The following is a 20,232-nucleotide window of genomic DNA, read 5'->3' as shown; positions in this document are numbered from 1 at the left end:
AAATCTGCACATGAATTAAAATACTCAGATAATCCAAAGGAAGACAGGAAAGGGAGAACAGCCAGTCCTCCTTTGCCACTCCCTCCCCGTGGGACCAGCCCCGCACTGTTTTGCTTTTTCTTTCTCTTTTAAATTTTTTGTTCTTGGTAGGATGGGTTTGAGATTATATTTCTATCTGTTTAGTACCAACGGAGAGGCCAGCGGGATGGAGATTAAACAACATGCTATTAAGAAATCAATGGGTCAATGATGAAATCAAAGTTGAAATTAAAAAATACCTTGAGACAAATGAAAAACACAACCACACAAAACTTAAGGGACACAGCAAAGGCAGTGCTAAGAGGGAAGTTTATAGTGATAGAGGCCTTCCTCAAAAAAGAACAATCTCAAATAAACAGTCTAACCCACCAGCTAAAATAACTAGAAAAAGAAGAGCGAAAACACCAAAAGTCAGCAGAAGGAAGGAAATAATAAAGATCAGGGAGGAAATAAATAAAACAGAGATTTAAAAAACAATAGAAAAAAATCAATCAAACCAAAAGCTGGTTTTTTGAAAGAGTAAATTAAATCGACAAACCTCTGGCCAAACTCACAAAGAAGAAAAAAGAGAGAGCACAAATAAGCAAAATAAGAAAGGAAAATGGAGAAATTACAACAAATAAAATAGAAATACAGAATATCATACGAGAATGTTATGAAGAACTATATGGAACCAAAATGGATAACCTAGAGGAGATGGACAAGTTTCTGGAAACATACAGTCCACCAAGACTGACTCAAGAAGAAACTGACTACTTGAACAAACCAATCACTAGAAATGAAATCGAATTAGCAATAAAAAACCTCCCTACAAATAAAAGTCCAGGACTGGACGGCTTCACCGGGGAATTCTACCAATCATGCAAAAAACTCATACCAGTCCTTCTCAAACTCTTCCAGAAGATTGTAAAAGAGGGAATACTCCCAAACTCATTCTATGAAGCCACCATCACCCTGATACCAAAACCAGGCAAAGACACCACCAAAAAAGAGAATTACAGACCAATATCACTGATGAACATAGATGCAAAAATCCTTACCAAAATACTAGCAAACAGAACCCAACAGCACATAAAAAAGATTACACATCATGATCAAGTGGGGTTCATCCCAGAGACACAAGGATGGTTCCACATATGCAAATCAATCAATGTAATACATCACATCAACAAGAGAAAGGACAAAAACCACATGATCATCTCAATAAATGCAGGAAAAGGTTTTGATAAAATTCAACACCCATTTATGATAAAAACTCTCACCAAAGTGGGTATAGAGGAAACATATCTCAACATAATAAAAGCTATATATGAAAAACCTACAGCCAGCATAGTACTCAATGGTGAAAAACTCAAAAGATTCCCACTAAAATCTGGGACAAGACAAGGATGCCTACTATCACCACTCCTATTCAACATAGTCTTGGAAATACTAGCCACAGCAATCAGGCAAGAGAGAGAAATAAAAGGGATCCAAATTGGAAAAGAAGAGGTAAAAGTGTCACTTTATGCAGATGACATGATACTATATGTAGAAAACCCTAAAAGGTCCACACAAAAACTACTAGAAATAATTGAAGAATTCAGCAAGGTAGCAGGTTACAAGATTAACGTTCAAAAATCAGTTGCATTTCTTTACACTAATGATGAATCAACAGAAAAAGAAAGAAAAGAAACAATCCCCTTTAAAATAGCACCCAAAGTAATAAAATACCTAGGAGTAAATCTAACCAAGGAGGTGAAAGATTTATACACAGAAAACTATAAAACACTGATTAAGGAAATTAAAGAAGACTGTAAAAAATGGAAAGATATCCCATGCTCCTGGATTGGAAGAATCAATATTGTTAAAATGGTCATACTGCCCAAGGCAATCTACAGATTTAATGCAATCCCTATCAAATTACCCAGGACATATTTCACAGGACTAGAACAAATCATAATACAATTTATATGGAACCACAAAAGACCTAGAATTGCCAAAGCATTACTGAAGAAAAAGAGGCTGGAGGAATAACTCTCCCAGACTTCAGACAACACTACAGAGCTACAGTCATCAAGACAGCATGGTACTGGTACAAAAACAGACATATGGCCCAATGGAACAGAATAGAGAGGCCAGAAATGAACCCACAAACTTTTGGTCAACTAATCTTCAACAAAGGAGGCAAGACTATCCAATGGAATAAAGACAGTCTCTTCAGCAAATGGTGTTGGGAAAACTGGACAGCAACATGTAAATCAATGAAGCTAGAACACTCCCTTACACCATACACAAAAGTAAACTCAAAATGGATCAAAGACTTAAAAATAATACAAGATACAATAAACCTCCCAGAAGAAAATATAGGCAAAACATTATCTGACATACATCTCAGAAATGTTCTCCTAGGGCTGTGGGAGCCCATGATTGGGTTAACAAATTGTAACAGACCCCAGCCACTTGTCTCCTTAAAGAAGAGCAAATGTGCTTAGTAACTGCCTTGCTTGCATAGTTGAGGTTTTAGATAGCACTCTTGCTCCTTGCAAAGCAACCACCCAGGCCCTCGGCTATAAGCACTGGGCGTGCCTGCTGTAGGATAGTCTTCTATCCCCAAAGCAAGGAACTGGCTGGGCTGGTGGTCTGCTTTAACATATCTATAAGAATGTATCTTGCTCCCCTCTTCCCATGACTTCCCTAAAGGTAAACTGTAGGCCCCCAAAAGGAACAAGTCTTGGGCTGGAATGGTAAACAAGTAATAAAAAGCTGCAGACTCAGAGGTGAGAAGGCTGGTTAGCCAATGACAGGTAAGACCCCCAGAGGGGGGCAACCTAAGACAGGCACAGCCTCCAGAGTCCAAGAAAAATGTTAAGCAGCTTCTTAGAAGTTCCGCCCTGATATGCTATAAGGCTCGCTAATGTCAAAGGAACATGATTTACCAAAAGATAAAGGGTCTTCTGACCTTGAGCCAGACTCTACAATCTAGATCCCACCCTGTCTTTCCCTAAATTCCTGCATTCCATCACACAGCTGTCAGTGGTTTCTCCTTTGATTGTACACAATAAATGTGGGGGCATTTGAGAGGTTCGTGGAGTTGGCTCCCGACTCCCTCTCGCTCTCTTGACTTTTCCACAGAGTCTTGAGTAATTCATTCCATTTCGGTGGGACTTCTGCTGGCCAGAACCCACAACTGGTGACAAACCCACATAGGGCAATCTACCCAAGAAATAGAAATAAAAGCAGGAACAAACAAATGGGACCTAATTAAATTTACAAGCTTCTGCACAGCAAAGGAAACCATAAGTAAAACAAAACGACAACCTACAGAATGGGAGGAAATTTTTGCAAAAGAAACCGACAAAGGCTTGATCTCCAGAATATATAAGCAGCTCATACAACCTAATAAGAAAAAACAAACAACCCAATCCAAAAATGGGCAGAAGACCTAAACAAGCAATTTTCCAAGGAAGACATACAAATGATCAATAGGCTCATGAAAAAATACTCAGTATCACTAATTATCAGAGAAATGCAAATCAAAACTACAATGAGGTATCACCTCACAGCAGTCAGAATGGCCATCATTCAAAAATCCACAAATGACAAATGCTGGAGAGGCTGTGGAGAAAAGGGAACCCTCCTACACTGCTGGTGGGAATGCAGGTTGGTGCAGCCACTGTGGAAAACTATGGAGATTCCTCAAAAGACTAGGAATAGACTTACCATATGACCCAGGAATCCCGCTCCTGGGCATATATCCAGAAGGAACCCTACTTCAGGATGACACCTGCACCCCAATAGTCATAGCAGCACTATTTACAATACCCAAGACATGGAAATAGCCTAAATGTCTGTCAACAGATGATTGGATAAAGAAGTGGTATATTTATACAATGGAATACTATTCAGCCATAAAAACCGACAACATAACGCCATTTGCAGCAACATGGATGTTACTGGAGAATGTCGTTTTAAGTGAAGTAAGCCAAAAAGAGAAAGAAAAATGCCATATGAGATCGCTCATATGCGGAGTCTTAAAAAAAAAAACATAAATATAAAACAGAAACAGCCTCATAGACATAGAATACAAACTTGTGGTTGCCAGGGGGACAGGGGGTGGGAAATGTAGAATAGATAAACAAGATTGTACTGTGTAGCACAGGGAAATATATACAGGATCTTGGGATGGCTGACAGCGAAAGAGAATGTGACAATGAATGTATATATGTTCATGTATAATTGAAAAATTGTGCTCTACACTGGAATTTGACACAACACTGTAAAATGACTAACTCAATAAACAAATTTTTTTAAAAAGATATAAAGTTGATTCCTTTGTATTTCTAGATAATACACAAATAATGAAAGTATAGATTATCTTTCTCTAAATCTCTTACTATTTTGTTTTGCTTTACTTTTATCCTATTATATTTTCTAGAAATTCTAGTGTAATATTAACAGTCCTAGTTACAGTGGACATCCTTGCCTTTGTTCTTATACAGGAAAGTAATCTATAACTATTTGAATAATGAATAATCCTCTACTTGTGATTCAAGGAAAATGGTATTCCTGGTGAAGAAGAACTTTTCCTTTAGGATTATCTAACAAGCTGTGTCTATTTTCAGGATTAAAATATTCATTACATTCATTCCAGCATAGATTTATATCCTGTGCTCTTTAATAAAAGAGTTATCCAGTGTAAAAAAAAAAAAAAAAAAAAAGGATGATAGACTCAAGTAAAGAATCTAAAACTATAAAACTTCTAGAAGAAAACAGGAGAAAATCTTTGTGAGCTTGGACTAGGCAGAAGATTCTTAGAACAGAAAAAGTAGGAACCATTATTTATTTATTTATTTATTTATTTATTTTTACTTTCATTAAAACAAATAAATTTTGCTCTTCCAAAGACAGGCCGCAGCCTGACCAAGAGAATATTCACAACACATTTCAGACAAAGGTGTGTGTCCAGGATATATATGACTCTTACAACTAAATAATATAAAGATGAGCAATAAGAAAATGAGACAAAATGTGGACACTTTCCCAAAAAAAGACATACAAATAACCAGTAAGCACATGGAAAAATGCTCAACATCAAAAGCCATCAGGGAAATCCAACCTAAAAGAGAGAACACTACATGTCCATTAAAATGTCTAGAAAAAAAAAAAAAGAAAACACTAATTTTGTTGAGTATGTGAAGCAAGTGAAACTCTCATAATGTAAAATAGTATATCTACTTTTGAAGACAGTTTGGCAGTTTCTTATGAAGTTAAACACACGCTTAGTGTACAACCCACAACCCCACTTTTAGGTTTTTACACTAGAAATGAGAGCCTAGGTTCACACAGAAACCTATACACATATTCATAGCAGCTGTGCAATAGCAAGAACACCTAGAAAACCCTCAAATGTCCAACACCAGTTGAATGGATAAATTGTCACGTGCATACGATGGATACTACTTGAACTGTTGCTATGTGCAGCAACACAGATCAACCTCAAAAGCCAGGCCAAAAAAGAGTATGTGCGATATGATTCCACTTATGTGAAATTCTAGAAAATGGAAACTATAGTGACAGAAGGCAGATCAGTAGTGACGTGGGAGAAGGCTAGAAGGAGAAGGGATGAATTACAGAGAGGCAAAGAAGCTTTTGGAGGTATGGAATTGTTTATCTTGATCTTGGTGATGGTTTCCTGGTATATACCTACATAAAACTTATCAAATTACAAGCTTAAGTATGTGCAGCATAATGCACTTCGATTATACTTCAATAAAGTTGAAAAAGAAATATTCTACCTGTTAACAGGTTAAGTGGGAGCTTATCAAGGTAGAATCTGAGAGATGGCCCTATTTAGTACTTCCAGAAATGTGATCGTAAGACTATTGGAAATTTTTCAGTCCATTTGAGTTTCCTCAAGAAAAAGGTACAAGCAGACCGAGGACAGGAGATAAGAGTAGGGTAAGAAAAAAGCTAAAAGATACAGATTCCTGATTGGAGGGGACATTAGACTGAGATTAGCTTTCTGTTGCTTGTGGTCATCAGAATTAAGGAGTTGATGAATGGGCTTTAGAGAACTCTGTAAAAACTCAGTTATATGTGAACTTTTGTAGAAGGATACATCTGGGAAAGGGAAGAAGGAACTCTTTTGGCACAGTGTATAGATATAAAGAAGCCCATGCTCCCTAAACTTAAGAACCCCTTTACAATTATTCATTTGACTGACGGTCACTGAGATTTCATTATATATGAGACATATGTGCGATGCTAGAGATAATTGAGCAGGAAATCGGTTGCCCTTCCCTCCGTGAAGGATCGACTAATAGAGGAGGTAAACATTAAATTAAAAATTACACAATATACATATTTTAAAATTACAATTTTAAGCAGCACAGGAGAATCTTACCTAGTCGTGGAAGGATTCCCTGAAAGTCAGTCAAGGAATACTTAAAGGGTGAATGGGATATTGTCAAAGAAAGTGGAAGGGGAAGATTCCAGGCACCGTCTGTAAAGGACCAAATCTGGAAGTAGTCTGGCTCATCCAGGAACTGAGAGGCAGCCAGCAAGTTTGGAGTTTAAAGAGAAGACAACTGTAGGAGGCTAGAGAGGAGAAAGGGGCTCAGATCATACAGAGCCTCATAGGCCATTTAAGGATCTACATCCCAGAGCAGCTGCAAACAGCTGAAAGGTTTTAAAAGTAGGCATTGAAGCTGCACCAGTTCACTCTCTGACCCAGCAGAGGCTTTGGGCCAGTACTATCATGTTTAAGTATGAGAGAGATGCCAGTCCTGTGTTTCTGAGGCCTGGTCTTAGGATCTGTTCATCAGGATCTAATATAGGACTTCCGGAGTAATTGCCCCGCTTGACATATGTTCTGCCATCAAGTCAGAATGATGGGCAAGGCTCCAGAGTAGAAATCCTGGGCTCTGGCAGGGCTGCTGAAGCTGCACCATGATATCGAACAGCCTCCTATCGCTCTTCACCCTAAACCCTGCAGACACACTTTTGATAAACCAGGAAGCAGCCTTGAGGAGAGCGGGCCACTTGTGGTCATGTGTTCCTGCATGTCAGTCAGGTCACGTTAATCACTGCCGTGGATGAATTCACTTAATCACAACAAAACATCATTTTGTGGTTCTGCAACAACCCTCTGAGATAGACAAGGCAGATTAATGTTTCCTCCCCCCGCACACCCCCACCCATTTTGCACATGAGGAGGCTGAGCCTCAAAGGGTATTTTGTGTGCAAGTAGGCACGGCAGTGATGAGCTGGGCTCTGAGGCCAGAGCTGCCTGCAGAACCAGAATCGCCCACTTCCTAGCCCGGTGCCCTTGGGCAAGTTCAAGTCTCCCTTCCAGTTTAATAGGTGAAGCACGGTATCCCTTTGCTTCTAAGATTACTTACACATCTCTTCATATGTATTATTTTTTTATTAATTCATTTTATTTTTTAAATTGAAGTACAGGTTTACAATGTTGTTAATTTCTGGTGTGCAGCATAGTGATTCAGTTATATGTATATATATTCCTTTTCATGTTCTTTTTCATTTAAGCTATTACAAGGTATTGAATATAGTTCCCTGTGCTATACAGTAGGAACTTGTTTATCCTCACATTTATTTTTAAGGTCAACAGGGTAGTTGTTTCCTTTATAACATCTGTTTTACAAAATACTATCTAAAAGCTGAATTTTAGTGGGCGGGGCCTGGGACACACGCCCCACCCCTGTTCAAGGCAGCAGCCACCGCGGCTGCCTCATGCTCCCAGGGCCTGCAGCGCTGCACTGTGTGGCTGGCTGGGAGGCATGGCGCCTCTCTGATCTTCCCGGCACAGCCCAGGTGACTCTGGACAAGGACTGAGAATGTGGACATAGCAAGTTTTACATCAAGGTTTAATATTCCAACACATAAAATTTATTTATCCAACAGCTCCTCCCTGACCATCTACTCCTTTGAAAGGAGCAATCTCCAATGGATGATTCAGACAGATTTGTATCTAATGACTACCCAGAACACCTTGAATCGATTGATGTTAATGTGTCAGGTGCTTACACATTTGATTGATGAAGTAAAAAGTGGCCTCAAGAAGAACATGGTATTAGTAGGCTTTCCTATGGGTGGGTGCGTGGCAATGCAATTAGCATATAGAAATACCAAGTTGCGGCAGTATTTGCTCTTTCTGCTTTTCTGAATAAAAACATCTGCTGTTTACCAGACTCTTCAGAAAAGTGATGGTGTACTCCCTGAATTATTTCCATGTTGTGGTACTGCAGATGAGTTAGTTCCTCATTCTTGGGGTGAAAAGACAAACTCAATGTTAAAAATCTCCAGGAGTGAGCACAAAATTTCAGTTTCCCAGGTGTTTACCAGGAGTTAAGCAAAGGTGAGCTAGAAAATCTGAAGTTGTGGATTCTCACAAAGCGACCAGGATTGGAAAGGCAAACTGAATGAATCAAGACTGATTGGTTTATAGGTGACGTCTTTGTGAAGAGATTTTTACCACCAAATTCTAATTTGATAAATACTTTAAATATTAAGAAATATTTTTTAAAATTGAACTTTAAAACCCTGAGGTTAAAAAAAAAAATTGACTCTACCTTATCCACCCCCAGAGACTACATGAGGCAACATTTCCAAGTTTTTCCAGAGAAGAAAGTACTGCCGTGAAAGGGAAGAAGGGCCCAGCCCTGCTGAGCACGTGCCAGGCCTGATCAGCATCCCTCCACATCAAAAGACCAGGTCAGTGAAACCTCCTTTGTTTTTTGGTTGTTTTTTTTTTTAAGTAAAAAACACCTGTAATATCATTGCCTAGAAGCATCCACCATTAACATTTTGTTATAGATCTTTCCAGAGAGTGTGTTATATGTATATGAATATATACATTTTTAATGTTATTTTGAGTTATAGTCAGTTTACGTTGTGTCAATTTCCATCCTTTCTTTTGGTACATCAAGTGGTGTCAAAGTCATCCTCCCACGCCCCACCTTCCCCTTTTTGGTACGGATTCTATAGGGATTACAATCAGAACAGTGAGAGATGAGGGGTAATTTCTCAGTAATTATACAGAACTACACCAAGGAGGAAGGTTTTCAACTAGCTTTACTGTCAGGTGGAAAGGGCCAATTACAAAAAGCAAAGCTGCTTTTGGGGCAAGAAGACTTGGCCTAAAGTTTTGTGATATTTTTTTTCTTTAAACCTCAAGTTTAAATGGTTGCTCCTGCTGTATTTAGTGGGACATGTATAAGTGTGGACCCTCTGGTCCTTGAATCAAGTCCCAATCATCCTGCTGGTTATGGAAACGGGATACCGACCCTTAGGGGCTCTCATGACTTCCCACATTTAGGAAACCCCACACACGAAAGGGCAAAATATCTGGAGGCCTGGTTCATCCACACAACGTTTTTATTTTTATTCAACTAAGCAAATAGCAGAATTAACACAACATTCAGCAAGTCTAAGCTGGCTTTTCTTACACCAAAGAAGAACAATCAATTTAACAGGCATAGATTTTCAGATTTCTGATAAACCTCTCACCCAGTCTTGCAGCTCTAGGTGGCCGGGCTCCAACAGCAAAGCAAAGCTCTATTGCTTTTCCAGTACTGCTCTTGAAAGCAGCCAGAGCAGGACACTGACACCCAGTAACCAGCCTGAGATGTACCACATGGGGGTGGGGGGTGGTTAGTGAACATGCCAGCCCCTGGTTGTCTTGGTGAGAGACAGGGCTGTGAGAACACGCTAGAAGATGGGCTCCCGCTCACCACAAATCTTTTTTCAACCTCCCTTGAAGATTCTCTGATGCTCTTACTCTATTACGCACACAATCCTGGGCTCCCGCTCACCACAAATCTTTTTTCAACGTCCCTTGAAGATTCTCTGATGCTCTTAATCTATTACGATAGGCCTGGTCTTTTTACCAGAATTTTCTTCTTCCTTAAATTCTGGGTTGCTACTCTTACGTTAACATTTTGATGACCCCATCACAGTATGAAATATCCCCCCAAATGGACTTCAGATTTGATCTAAACATAAACCAGAGTGTGTACCCTCTAGAATTAGGACGGGTAGAAGGAAAAGTCACCCTAAACCTAGATCTGACTGCTCAGAGCTCGGGAACAGGGAAGGGGAGAAATCTACATGCATCATTAAACTTGAAACACTGCTTGGCAACACTGGGGACGGTTCCCATCTCCTAGCCCTTCTCTACTTCCCAGACAGCTGCTCGTAGAGTTTGGGCACATAGTCGTCCCATTCCGCCTGGTAACACGTGCCGGCCACCGGGGCCCCCAGCCCGTACTTTTTGCGGAAAGACGCCACCTTGAATTTGCCGCGGTGGTCTCCAGACCGGTTGCTGAGGATGGGCTCGTCACACTTCAGTGGACTGTTCTGCTCGTAAACCAGCCAGACGTAGCGGTGAAGACCTGGAGGGAGAGGCAGGAGGGGAGACATACACACAGCTCGGCATCTGAGAGGGAGATGTTACCCATTTTTGGAGAACTCACCAACTTGGAGGGACCCAGACCACCCCACTGAGGAGAGGGACACTGAGGATCCTGAGAGGTGGGTCATTCACCTGCTGAAAACCACCCAGTGGCTCCCTGCTGCAATCTGCATAAAGCCCCCACCCCATGTTCCGGCCTCTAAGGACCCACAGGGTCTTCCCTTGACCACTCTCCTCCCGCTCTGCTCCTTCATCCCCCTCGAGGCCCCAGTCTATCCCACCAGAACCCTACTGCTGTTCATTTTCCACCACTCCCACCAGAATGCTCATTTTACTTCTTCCACAGTAACACTGTTCCCTAAAATCCTTACTTTTTAATCTCACTAGAAAGAGAGCTCTATAAAGCGATGATGTTTGTCTTGTTGACCATTTTCACCCCATAACCTACCCTCGTGCATGGTAAACAGGAGGTGCTAAAAAATATGTGAGAAATGGATGAAGGACACAGCAAGTCCCTGACCAGGTGCTCATCACACCACAGCAAAGCCTAAAAGTATCTCTCTGCCTCCAAAACTCACCTCCTTAGATGTCTAGAGACTTACTTTGAAAGAAACGACCCAAACTCACTTTAACCAATTAAGTAGCAAAGAATGTTTTAAAACCAGCCAGCAAGCACCCTATTACCCATGCAGTTTCCTGCAAACTCCAAGTACTCGACACAAATAGGTACCATGAGCTACTTAAAAATAAAATTTATTTAAATATTTATTCACCTAAGTTCACTGCAGCTTTGTTCACAATAGCCCAGAGGTGAAGCACCCCAAATGTCAATGTCCACTGATGAATGAATGGATAAACAAAATGTAGTATATATGTACAACAGAATATTATTCAGCCTTAAAAAAGAAGGAAATTCTGTCACGTGCTACAACACGGATGAATCTTGGTATGGATCTACATATGGTGCGAATCTTCTATGGATCTACTAAAACTCTCCTATACTGCTGATTAGAGTGTAAAAAATTTTCAGCCATTTTGGAAAACACTCAGACAATTTCTATGACCCGCCCTCGAACATTTCTACTCAGCATTTACCCAAGAGAAGTGGAGATACTTGCCCACAAAAGGACAAGAACAGAAATAACAGCTTTATTCGTTATCTCCAAACACTGGAAACAACCCAAATGTCCAGAGAAAGGCTATACAAAGCATGGTGTATTCCCACCATGGGATACCACTTAGCAATGAACAGGAATGAACTACTAATATGACAATAACATGGATTAATCTCACAGATGTTAACCTTGAATCAAAAAGACCAAAAACAAATGCACACTGCATGGTACCATGTGTCTGACTCCATGAGCAGCAAGAGTAATCTATGGAGGGAGGAGTCAGAGAATGGTTAGCTCTGGGGAAATTTAACTTAAAAGATCACTTAAAGAACCTCCTGGGACAACAGAAATATCCTACACCTCATTTTCAGTGGTGTGTACATGTTCGTGGGCACCAATCAATAGTCACTGACTAAACCCTCCTGATCTGTATGTTTTATTAAATGTAAGTTAGACCTTACTAAAGAATATGAAAAAAGAAAAAAAAAAAGAAGTGAGTATTTGAAGCTCTTTTTGTTAATGAGAACACAGCTCCTACGTGAGAATTGCTTTATTCTCATGGGTGTAGTTCCCATAATTAAACCGCCTAATTGTATAACTGCCTTAGAGAACTCAAGAGATCGCTGGGAAAGCTGTCCCTCTGCCATCCTCTTAGGAACACATGAGAGGGCTTGGAGCCGTGTGAAGCTTCTGGGCCTACAGATAAAACACGAGGTCCCTTGTCAGGGGCCTTCTTGTACCTGGTTCAGGCCAACTCACAGCTGGACGGTGTGTACAGAGCTCGTGTTCTGCCACGCTCCACCTACCACCACTTCCTTGTTCCAGCAAATGGAAACACCCTGTAAGGCACGGTGGGCACCGACAGTACTTCTCCCACCATGAGCTAAAGCAGCATTTGTCCAAAGTGGAGAGGTTCAATACAGTGTTCTCTCTCTAGATATATAATGTATAACACAATGCAATACAATAAGGGTATCTTCAATATAGTTCTTCAAGTCTTCCAGATCTTTTCAAGATACCATGCTGGATTTTCGAGACAAAGAGGGAACGATATAGAAGCCAATTTTTTATAATTAATTTGGAGACTATGACTATCTCTGAGAACTTTCATGGGAACTAGACACTCAAAGATCCTACAGGGCAAAGGTTCAATTTAGAACTTAGATGATTTAACTGTTTAATCCATGTGGAGCTTCCCTGGGAAATTGTTCTGAGCATTCTGCAAAGCTACTTCCTTGGTATCTCTTCACCAATTACCCTGCTTCCATCTAACTGGTACCCAAGACTCTAGCCCCCTGACACTACTGCAGGTCCCGAGTGCCCCAGACAGGCAACTGCCTCAGAGGGGAACTTAGTTGCCTAAAATCTTCACTAGGGTAAGGGCTCTCATAAATAAAAGAATAAAACTCTAAGAACCAGACTAAAATTTTGCAGCACTTTAAGGTCACTCCTAATACGCACCCAGCCTCCCTTCCCAGCCCCCTCCCAAAGCAGCCTTTACTGACCTGTGCCCTTGGGAGGCCCAGAGCCCACATAATCAGAGAGGACTGTGCCACTGCTGATGTTGTTGCCCTTCATGTTGACCACCAGGAAATGGTGCCACTCCCTATGTGGAAGAACGGAGGACCATCAGCACCCATGGAAGTGAGCACACACCCACACACACTCATGGTGCAGCCAGCCAACACACAGGAAGCACGTGCTCCACACCAGGATGCAGCGACGGACAAGACGGACGGCCCTGCCTTCTTGGCCAGTGCATACGTCATGGGCCAGCAGAGAGGACCCAGCCACTCCCTCCCTCCCTCCGATTCTCTAGGGCAGGGGTCAGCAAGCTTTTCCTGCAAAGGGCCAGGCAGTAAATGTTTTAGGCTTTGCACTGTCTCTATCACAACTACTCAACTCTGCAGCTACCAAAAGCACGAAAGCAGCCAGAGACAGGACATAAGTTATCATAGCTAAATGGACACCGAAATCTGAATTTCACGTAATTCCCACATGTCACAGAGTATTATTGTTCTTCAGGGTACCCCCCCATTCACTTCAAAACAAAAAAGCCATTCTCAGCTTGTGGGGCTGTACCAAAACAGGCCTGGGGCAGATCTGGCTCTTGGCTGTAGTTTCTAGACTCTTGCTCTAGGGAGTGAAATGCACACTCAGGCTTAAGCAGGGATGAAAACATCCCAAACTGGGTCTACTTCTCCCAGCACAGTCTGTCCAGTGAGGGACTTACACGGTGCAAGAAGCACCAGATCAGATTTGGATGACTCACTGTTTCCACATCATTCCCCAACTTGCCTGTATTTGGGGTCCTTCCTGCTGGGAGCATCCGGGTCTGTCAAGACCAAGGTGTAGAGTTTATCTGCATCAAGGCCATCCCATGCAATGCTGGTGGGCCGGTTCTTAACCTGCAGAAGGAATGGACTTGCACTTAAGTCAGAAACACTGAAGAAACCAACACTCTTTCTTTGACCTCAGATTCCTCATAGGTGAAGCAGAGTAAATTATTAATAAAAGCTCAAGTGCAGTGACCCAACTAAGAGCCAGGAGCTGAAGTTTAATATACATTATTTATTTTAGTCCCAGGAACACTACAGAGGTAGTATCCTAGCATGTTATTAACAGAAACAAGTGGGTCAGGATTTTAATCCTGGAGCTGATCGAATAGCTGACTGAGTGAGTAGTCCTCTCAACTACAATCTTACGTTTTCTGGAATGAGAGGGTCTCTAGATTTGGAGATCACGTTACCCCGGGTCTGCTAAAGTGAAATCTGAATTAATTGGATATTTAAAAGTGCACAGAAAATGAGAAAGCCAAGATGGGCAGACTTGACAGTGAGTCTGGGAAAGGGAGGCCGTGAGAGGAACACTTTATACTTAAACACCCAACAGAAACTCTGTAAACATCTAAACTAATAAACCGTCCGAGCAGTCTATTCACATCGCTGCCCCTCAGTTTAAAGACCAACAACTCGCCGGTTTCGGACACACGAGTTTCTCCACTTGCAGCAGCCAGGACCTGGTCGCAACCAGGGGCCAAACGGTAAAACAAGGCCGTTACCCTGGAGCTTCCATCTGCAGAACGCACTTACATTTGGATGGCTCCACGCTCCTGACCGCTAAAACAAAGGAGGAATGGCTGGGCACTGCTGATCACTGGTTACATAATGCGTCATACGCCCTCGGATGGGGCTTTTGCTCCCCAAACTGAGGCCTGAAATCCCGAGACCGTAGGGAAGCCTTTGGGGTCGTGGGGGTGGCCACTGCCCACTCCCTCTCGAGGACGGCCCCCTTCCCGACCCCCCCCCCCCCCCGATCTGGACTGTTTCCAGGACGATGCCACTGCCTGCGCCTCGAAGTACTGGGAAAATAGATCAATTCCTCCCACAGGCCGAGCCCCGCCCGCCACGTGCCGGGTTCCCCAAGCTCCGGGCGTCCTCAGGCCTGCTACATGGGTACAGCCACCCCTTTTTCTCGGTGAATTGGACGCACGGAGGCCGGAACGTCCTCCCCACCTCCTCCGGGTCCCCGCCCCGCCGGCCTGAGGGCCTCTTAGCCTCGGACAGCTGCACCCTCGCCGCCCTCGGGTACCTGGGTGGGTGTCAGCACTTTGCCCAGCTCATCGACCTCCACCCCGCCGTATTTAACCAGCAGCGGGTGCTGCGGCCGCTCATCCACTTCCTGCAGGCTCAGGGGCCCGGACCACTTGCTGAGATCCACCGGCATCGCGGGGCTGAGCAGGGCAGACAGCAGGGAAAGCCAAAGGAGAGCAGGGAAGGAGCAAATCCGCAACATACACTCCCAGCGGTCTGCAAACTGCACGGAGGAAACGCGGGCCAAGCTGCGGAGGAGCGCATGCGCTGGAGTCACCGCCCCGCCCCTCCTCGATCTTCCAATCACCGGCGAGGCTGGGCCCCACTCTGCTCTTTGATTGGTTGAACCCTGACCGCGAGTCGTCTGGCTATCCCGGGTCACCGCTTCAGGCTTGGCCTTTCTTTTCGCGCAGCAGGGGCCTGCTACCTGCGTCCCTCCTCCGCCTAACCCGAGGGGTGGGGGGGTGGGGGTGGGGGAAGAACTGGGTTTGCAAGATTGTTGCTTTAAGAAATGCACCTGAGCTACCTTTGATTGTTTTTTAACCTTTTTGCAGGATTCTTTGCTCTACTTTCTAAATGCAGAAACGGTAAGGCCTCGCTTTTCTCTTGCACCTCTTAAAACGGGCTGATTGCCTGTCCCTCACTGTACTCTCGCGCATGCTCACTGGCTTTCGTAACGGCCAGAAAGAGCCTGAGAGAACTTTTGAGTACTTTTTCCTAACGGAGAAATATATTTGCACTTGTATTTGATCCCCCTACCCCCTCATGGTCCAAACAGGGTTTTTGGGAAATGATTTTTTTTTTAAGAAGTTATTATTTTTAAACCTGTAAGACAAAGAATGTCGCTCATCACAAGGTTCTATAAGGATGAGGTCATTAGCCGCTGCAGTCCCAGACCCACAAATACACCCTGAAAAGAATTCAGGGCAAGAGCAGGATGAGGCATTCTGTGCTTTGGTGGAAAAGAGGCAAAACCCTTAGATAGTTAAATTCCAGGAGAAATTTCTTATGAATTGAGATTTTTGCATCTTCCCACACTTAGAAAAGCACCAAAATCATTAACTGAGATATCTCTTCCTAGTGACCAGCAGCTGCCTTCTACCAAGATGTATGCTTGATTGCATGTACCCCGTAGCCAAACTCCTGCCTCTTTCCAGCAGTTTCCCCAGAGCTTCTCTAGATGCACCACAATTTATTCAACAAACCACTTGGTGGATAGTTTTATGAAAATTTTATTAGACAGAAGATACTAGGTCAAAGAATATGTACTTTAAAGGGAATGAATCACAGCTAGTTAAGTGTCTACTTAAGTCCAGACCAGAAGTAATGCCTTCGACATGAAGCACTAATATGATTATTGCTTCTTTCCATCAATTCTTCCATAAATGGATTTCGAGAACCTTGTTAGCAAAAAGAGTCCCTGAATTCATGGAGTGTATAGTCTGGCAGTGGAGAGAAACATTAATGACATTCAACAAACATTAAATTACAAACTGTGATCTTTCTCAGATATAAATCAAATCAGTCCACACCTCATCTCCCTTCTTTAAAGCCCTCTGTGCCCCACTCTAATTGCCTCAGGATGGAGTCTAGACTTAATAGTCCCTGTAGACATCTCTCACCTCCCTGTCTCTTCTTCATTCTTCTCTCCAAACACTGAATTTGTTTCAGTTCCAACTTGTCTTTCTACCTCTGGACATTTGCACATGCTCTTCCCTCTTGGAACACTTTTCCATCCTTCTTTCCCCCAACCCTCACTGTATCTTGTCCAAGTTCACCTTTACTCATCTTAAATGTCACTTCCACCTTCTCCTACCCATCAAGACTGGGAAATGCCCTGATTTCTGCATCCAGACCCATTCTGTTCTTTCTCTTTCTGAACATTCAGAGCATTTGGGATTACAAGTTTATCATCTGAACCACACCATTGCGCACTGGAATATAAACTCTGTGAGAGTTATCTCTCTTGGTCACTGGTCTTGCCCCCAGCACTTAAAATAGTGCCTTTTAAGTGCCACTTAGTATATGAAATTGTTATTGTTATTATTATTATTATTATTATTATTATTATTATTATTATTATAAAACAAGTGAATGAAAAAAAACTCATCTGGTTGGTTTTAGGTTCAGATTACTGAAGCTTTGCTTTCTGATAAAATATCACATTCAGAAAAGATAGACCATTGCATCTGCAATACCAGTATCAACAGCACCTCCTTAATTAGCAGCAGTTGGGGAAATCAGAGCACCTTTCCTGTTTACATTGAACAGCTCTCAATAAATGCTTGTGAGATAATAGATGCCTCCCCACAAGCCATGTGTTAAAAAAAAAGACAAAACAAAACAAAAACAAAAACTCTTTGGTCCGAAGAGACGGTTGCACTTTCATAGAAAAGGCTCAGAAAGAGATTTTTAAAATCTGCTTTGAGTTATTCTCTGGGACTAAGCACAGATGCTCATTGGAAACTTAAGAGGTGGGAACGACTTTATGGAGTGTCTGCTAGGTGCATAGTGCTTAACTGTGCTTATAGGTGAGGTTATGGAGGCTCATGGAGTGATGGGGAGTGACCAGCAGGATCTGCCACGCCGTTCCCTGTCTCTGTTAGCCTAGTCTCCTCTGTTCAGCGAGGAGAGAGGACTGGAACCACTTCCATTAAAACAATGGTTGAAACCAACCAAACCATATTTACTGTGTGCAGGTCAGCATGCTCCAGTAAAGACTGCTGCCATTACCAAGTGCATGCTCTCTGCAGGTCAGCGCACTCCATGGATGAGTAGCATTAACCAAGCACCCATTGTATGTATGCCCCAATGACAACACTTAACATTTACTGAGCACCTACTGTGTGCGGGTCAGAGTGCTCCAGTGAGAACAGCTACCATTTACTGACCATTACCACTCCCATGTGCCTGGCCCTGACCAAAGGCCTTGACACTCAACGTTTCGTTTCATCCTCACACCCATCCAGTGTGGAAGGTACTCCTATCAACCCATTTCATAGATAAATAAACCGAGGCTTGGAGAGGTAGATTAACAAAGCAGATGAAAGCCCACCTGGCCCCCAAGGCTGGACACAGAGTCCTTAAGCTGGAAGTGATAGGAACAGGAGAGGCAGGCATGGTCTTTGTCCTTGTGAGAGCTTTCCGCTGGAAGTTTATACAGTAAATCACCATGAAAACCCTGCATGGCATCCATGAGAATGCAGCTCTCAGACCTCTCACTGCTGGGAGAGGAGCTGGCCAGGGCCCCAGCGGCTGCTCTCTGCTTTAAGTCCAAGACCACAATTTGGCAGGCTGCCCTCAGCCCATGACTGAGCTTGGCAGGGATACTAAGGCAGAGCTGGGAGACTGGGGGCTCCTCTGTGTCAGGACTGGCTTGTCTGTTTTCCTGAAACTGCCCCGCAGGCTAGGTTGCTTCCTTTGCTCACTCCCACAGTCAGGCTCAGGGTCTCTTCTAGCCTCCCCCCATTTTCCCTCCCAGCCATCTCTCCCAATAAATTCCTTGCACATTGAATTTCATCTTGTCATTAGCTTCTCAGATGACCAAGAGTGACACTCCCAAGTTCAAGAGACAGTGTGAGGATGACCTGAAGTGACAGCAAGCTTAGGGTGTTGCGGTGCTGGGCTTGGGCCAGCGGGCAGACTACCTTTGCTGGAATGGGGGATTTAGGAAGGGGCAGATGGATGACATAGCAAAAAGGCTGAATAAGGCTGAAGGGACAGGGAAGAGACTTTCTTTTTATTTTTTTAACCTATAAAGAGTTTTTAAATGACTTCAATATACAAATAATCAGCCACATAGCATAACCTAAAGGCACAGGATTGGAAGTCAGAATGCATTCACTTTCCTAATCCATCACCTTGTAGTACCTTATGAAACCCTGGGCAAGGAGGATCAGCTGAATGGCCTCTCAAAGATGTCCACATCCTAATTCCCAGAGTCTGTGAATATATTACCTGACAAAGGGGAATTACGGTACCAGATGGAATTAAGGTTGCTAATCAGCTGACCTTACATTGGGAGATTACCCTGAATTATCTGAGCGGACCCAATGGAATCACAAAGGTCCTTAAATGGGGAAGAAGGCAGGATTGTCAGAATGAGAATGATGCCATGTGTGAAGGACTTGACCAGACATTGCTGTCTTTGAAGATGGAGGAAGGGGCCAGAAGCCAAGGAGGGCAGGCAGCCTCTAGAAGCTGGAAAAGGCAAGGAAACAGATTCTCCCCTAGAGGCCTCAGAATGGAATGTAGCCCTGCTGACACCTTGATTTTAGCGCAGTGAGACCCACTTCAGACTTCTGACCTCCAGAACTGTAAGATTTGTGTTTGTCTTAAGCCACTAAGTTTCTAGTAATTTGTCACAGCAGCCATAAGAAATTAATACAGGATAGGACTTATCCTTGCTAAGCCTCAGTTTCCCCACCTCTAAACTGGGTTTACCAACACCCCTGAAATGACCATTGTCAGGATTAAATGAAACACATTGATGGGTTTTGTACACAGCCTGCACCTCATAAAAAGAAGCTATTTCTATTATTGCATGTTCATTATATGAAGCTCATAAATATAAATAAGCAAACATAAAAATTAATTAACTAATTAAATAAAGACCTTTAGCAATCCTACCACCCGAAAGCAATGAACATCTTGCTATATTTCCTTCCAGACTCCCTTCTACATACATAAATGTGAAAACGCATATATGATAGTTTTGATTCAGTATGAACTGGGTCAAATGACACACACCTGCTGTTGTATAATTTACCTTTCTTCACTTCCTCCCATCTCATCTATAAACAAATTACTCCAGCAACATTCTGAGTGGCCGTAGGGAATTCCATTGTATGGACCGTTGCTTGTTTACAAACAAAATCCTCCCTTTGGGAACATTTAAGGTGTTCTCACTATTATGGTTCAGAAACATCTCTGCAATATGTGTCCTTTTACATGGGCCTTCATGCCCTCATTTGGTTGTTTACTTGTTTTGTCCTGAGAATAAAATCATAGCAATGGGCCAAATAGCACTTACATTTTAAGTTTGGTACACCATATTTCAAATTGGGGGGAG

The 20,232-nt window shown here is 42.8% G+C and overlaps 1 protein-coding gene and 1 pseudogene across 1 annotated transcript; one reads left to right on the top strand and one right to left on the bottom strand.

Annotated features, from left to right (window-relative positions):
* Positions 1 to 7,877: 7,877 nt before the first annotated feature.
* LOC116150005 (lysophospholipase-like protein 1) lies at positions 7,878 to 8,506 on the top strand (annotated as a pseudogene).
* An 893-nt stretch (positions 8,507 to 9,399) lies between these two features.
* PEBP1 (phosphatidylethanolamine binding protein 1) lies at positions 9,400 to 15,423 on the bottom strand. The gene is made up of 4 exons (XM_064481178.1): positions 15,160 to 15,423; positions 13,863 to 13,976; positions 13,074 to 13,170; positions 9,400 to 10,433 (listed from the first exon to the last, which is right to left on the bottom strand). The coding sequence occupies exons 1-4, from the start codon at positions 15,361 to 15,363 to the stop codon at positions 10,216 to 10,218; spliced, it is 633 nt and encodes a 210-aa protein (XP_064337248.1). The 5' UTR covers positions 15,364 to 15,423; the 3' UTR covers positions 9,400 to 10,215.
* Between the last annotated feature and the right edge of the window lie 4,809 nt (positions 15,424 to 20,232).

The sequence above is a fragment of the Camelus dromedarius genome, chromosome 31 (assembly GCF_036321535.1).
Source record: "Camelus dromedarius isolate mCamDro1 chromosome 31, mCamDro1.pat, whole genome shotgun sequence".
NCBI lineage: Eukaryota > Metazoa > Chordata > Mammalia > Artiodactyla > Camelidae > Camelus > Camelus dromedarius.
This window is presented reverse-complemented; position numbering and strand designations above follow the sequence as displayed.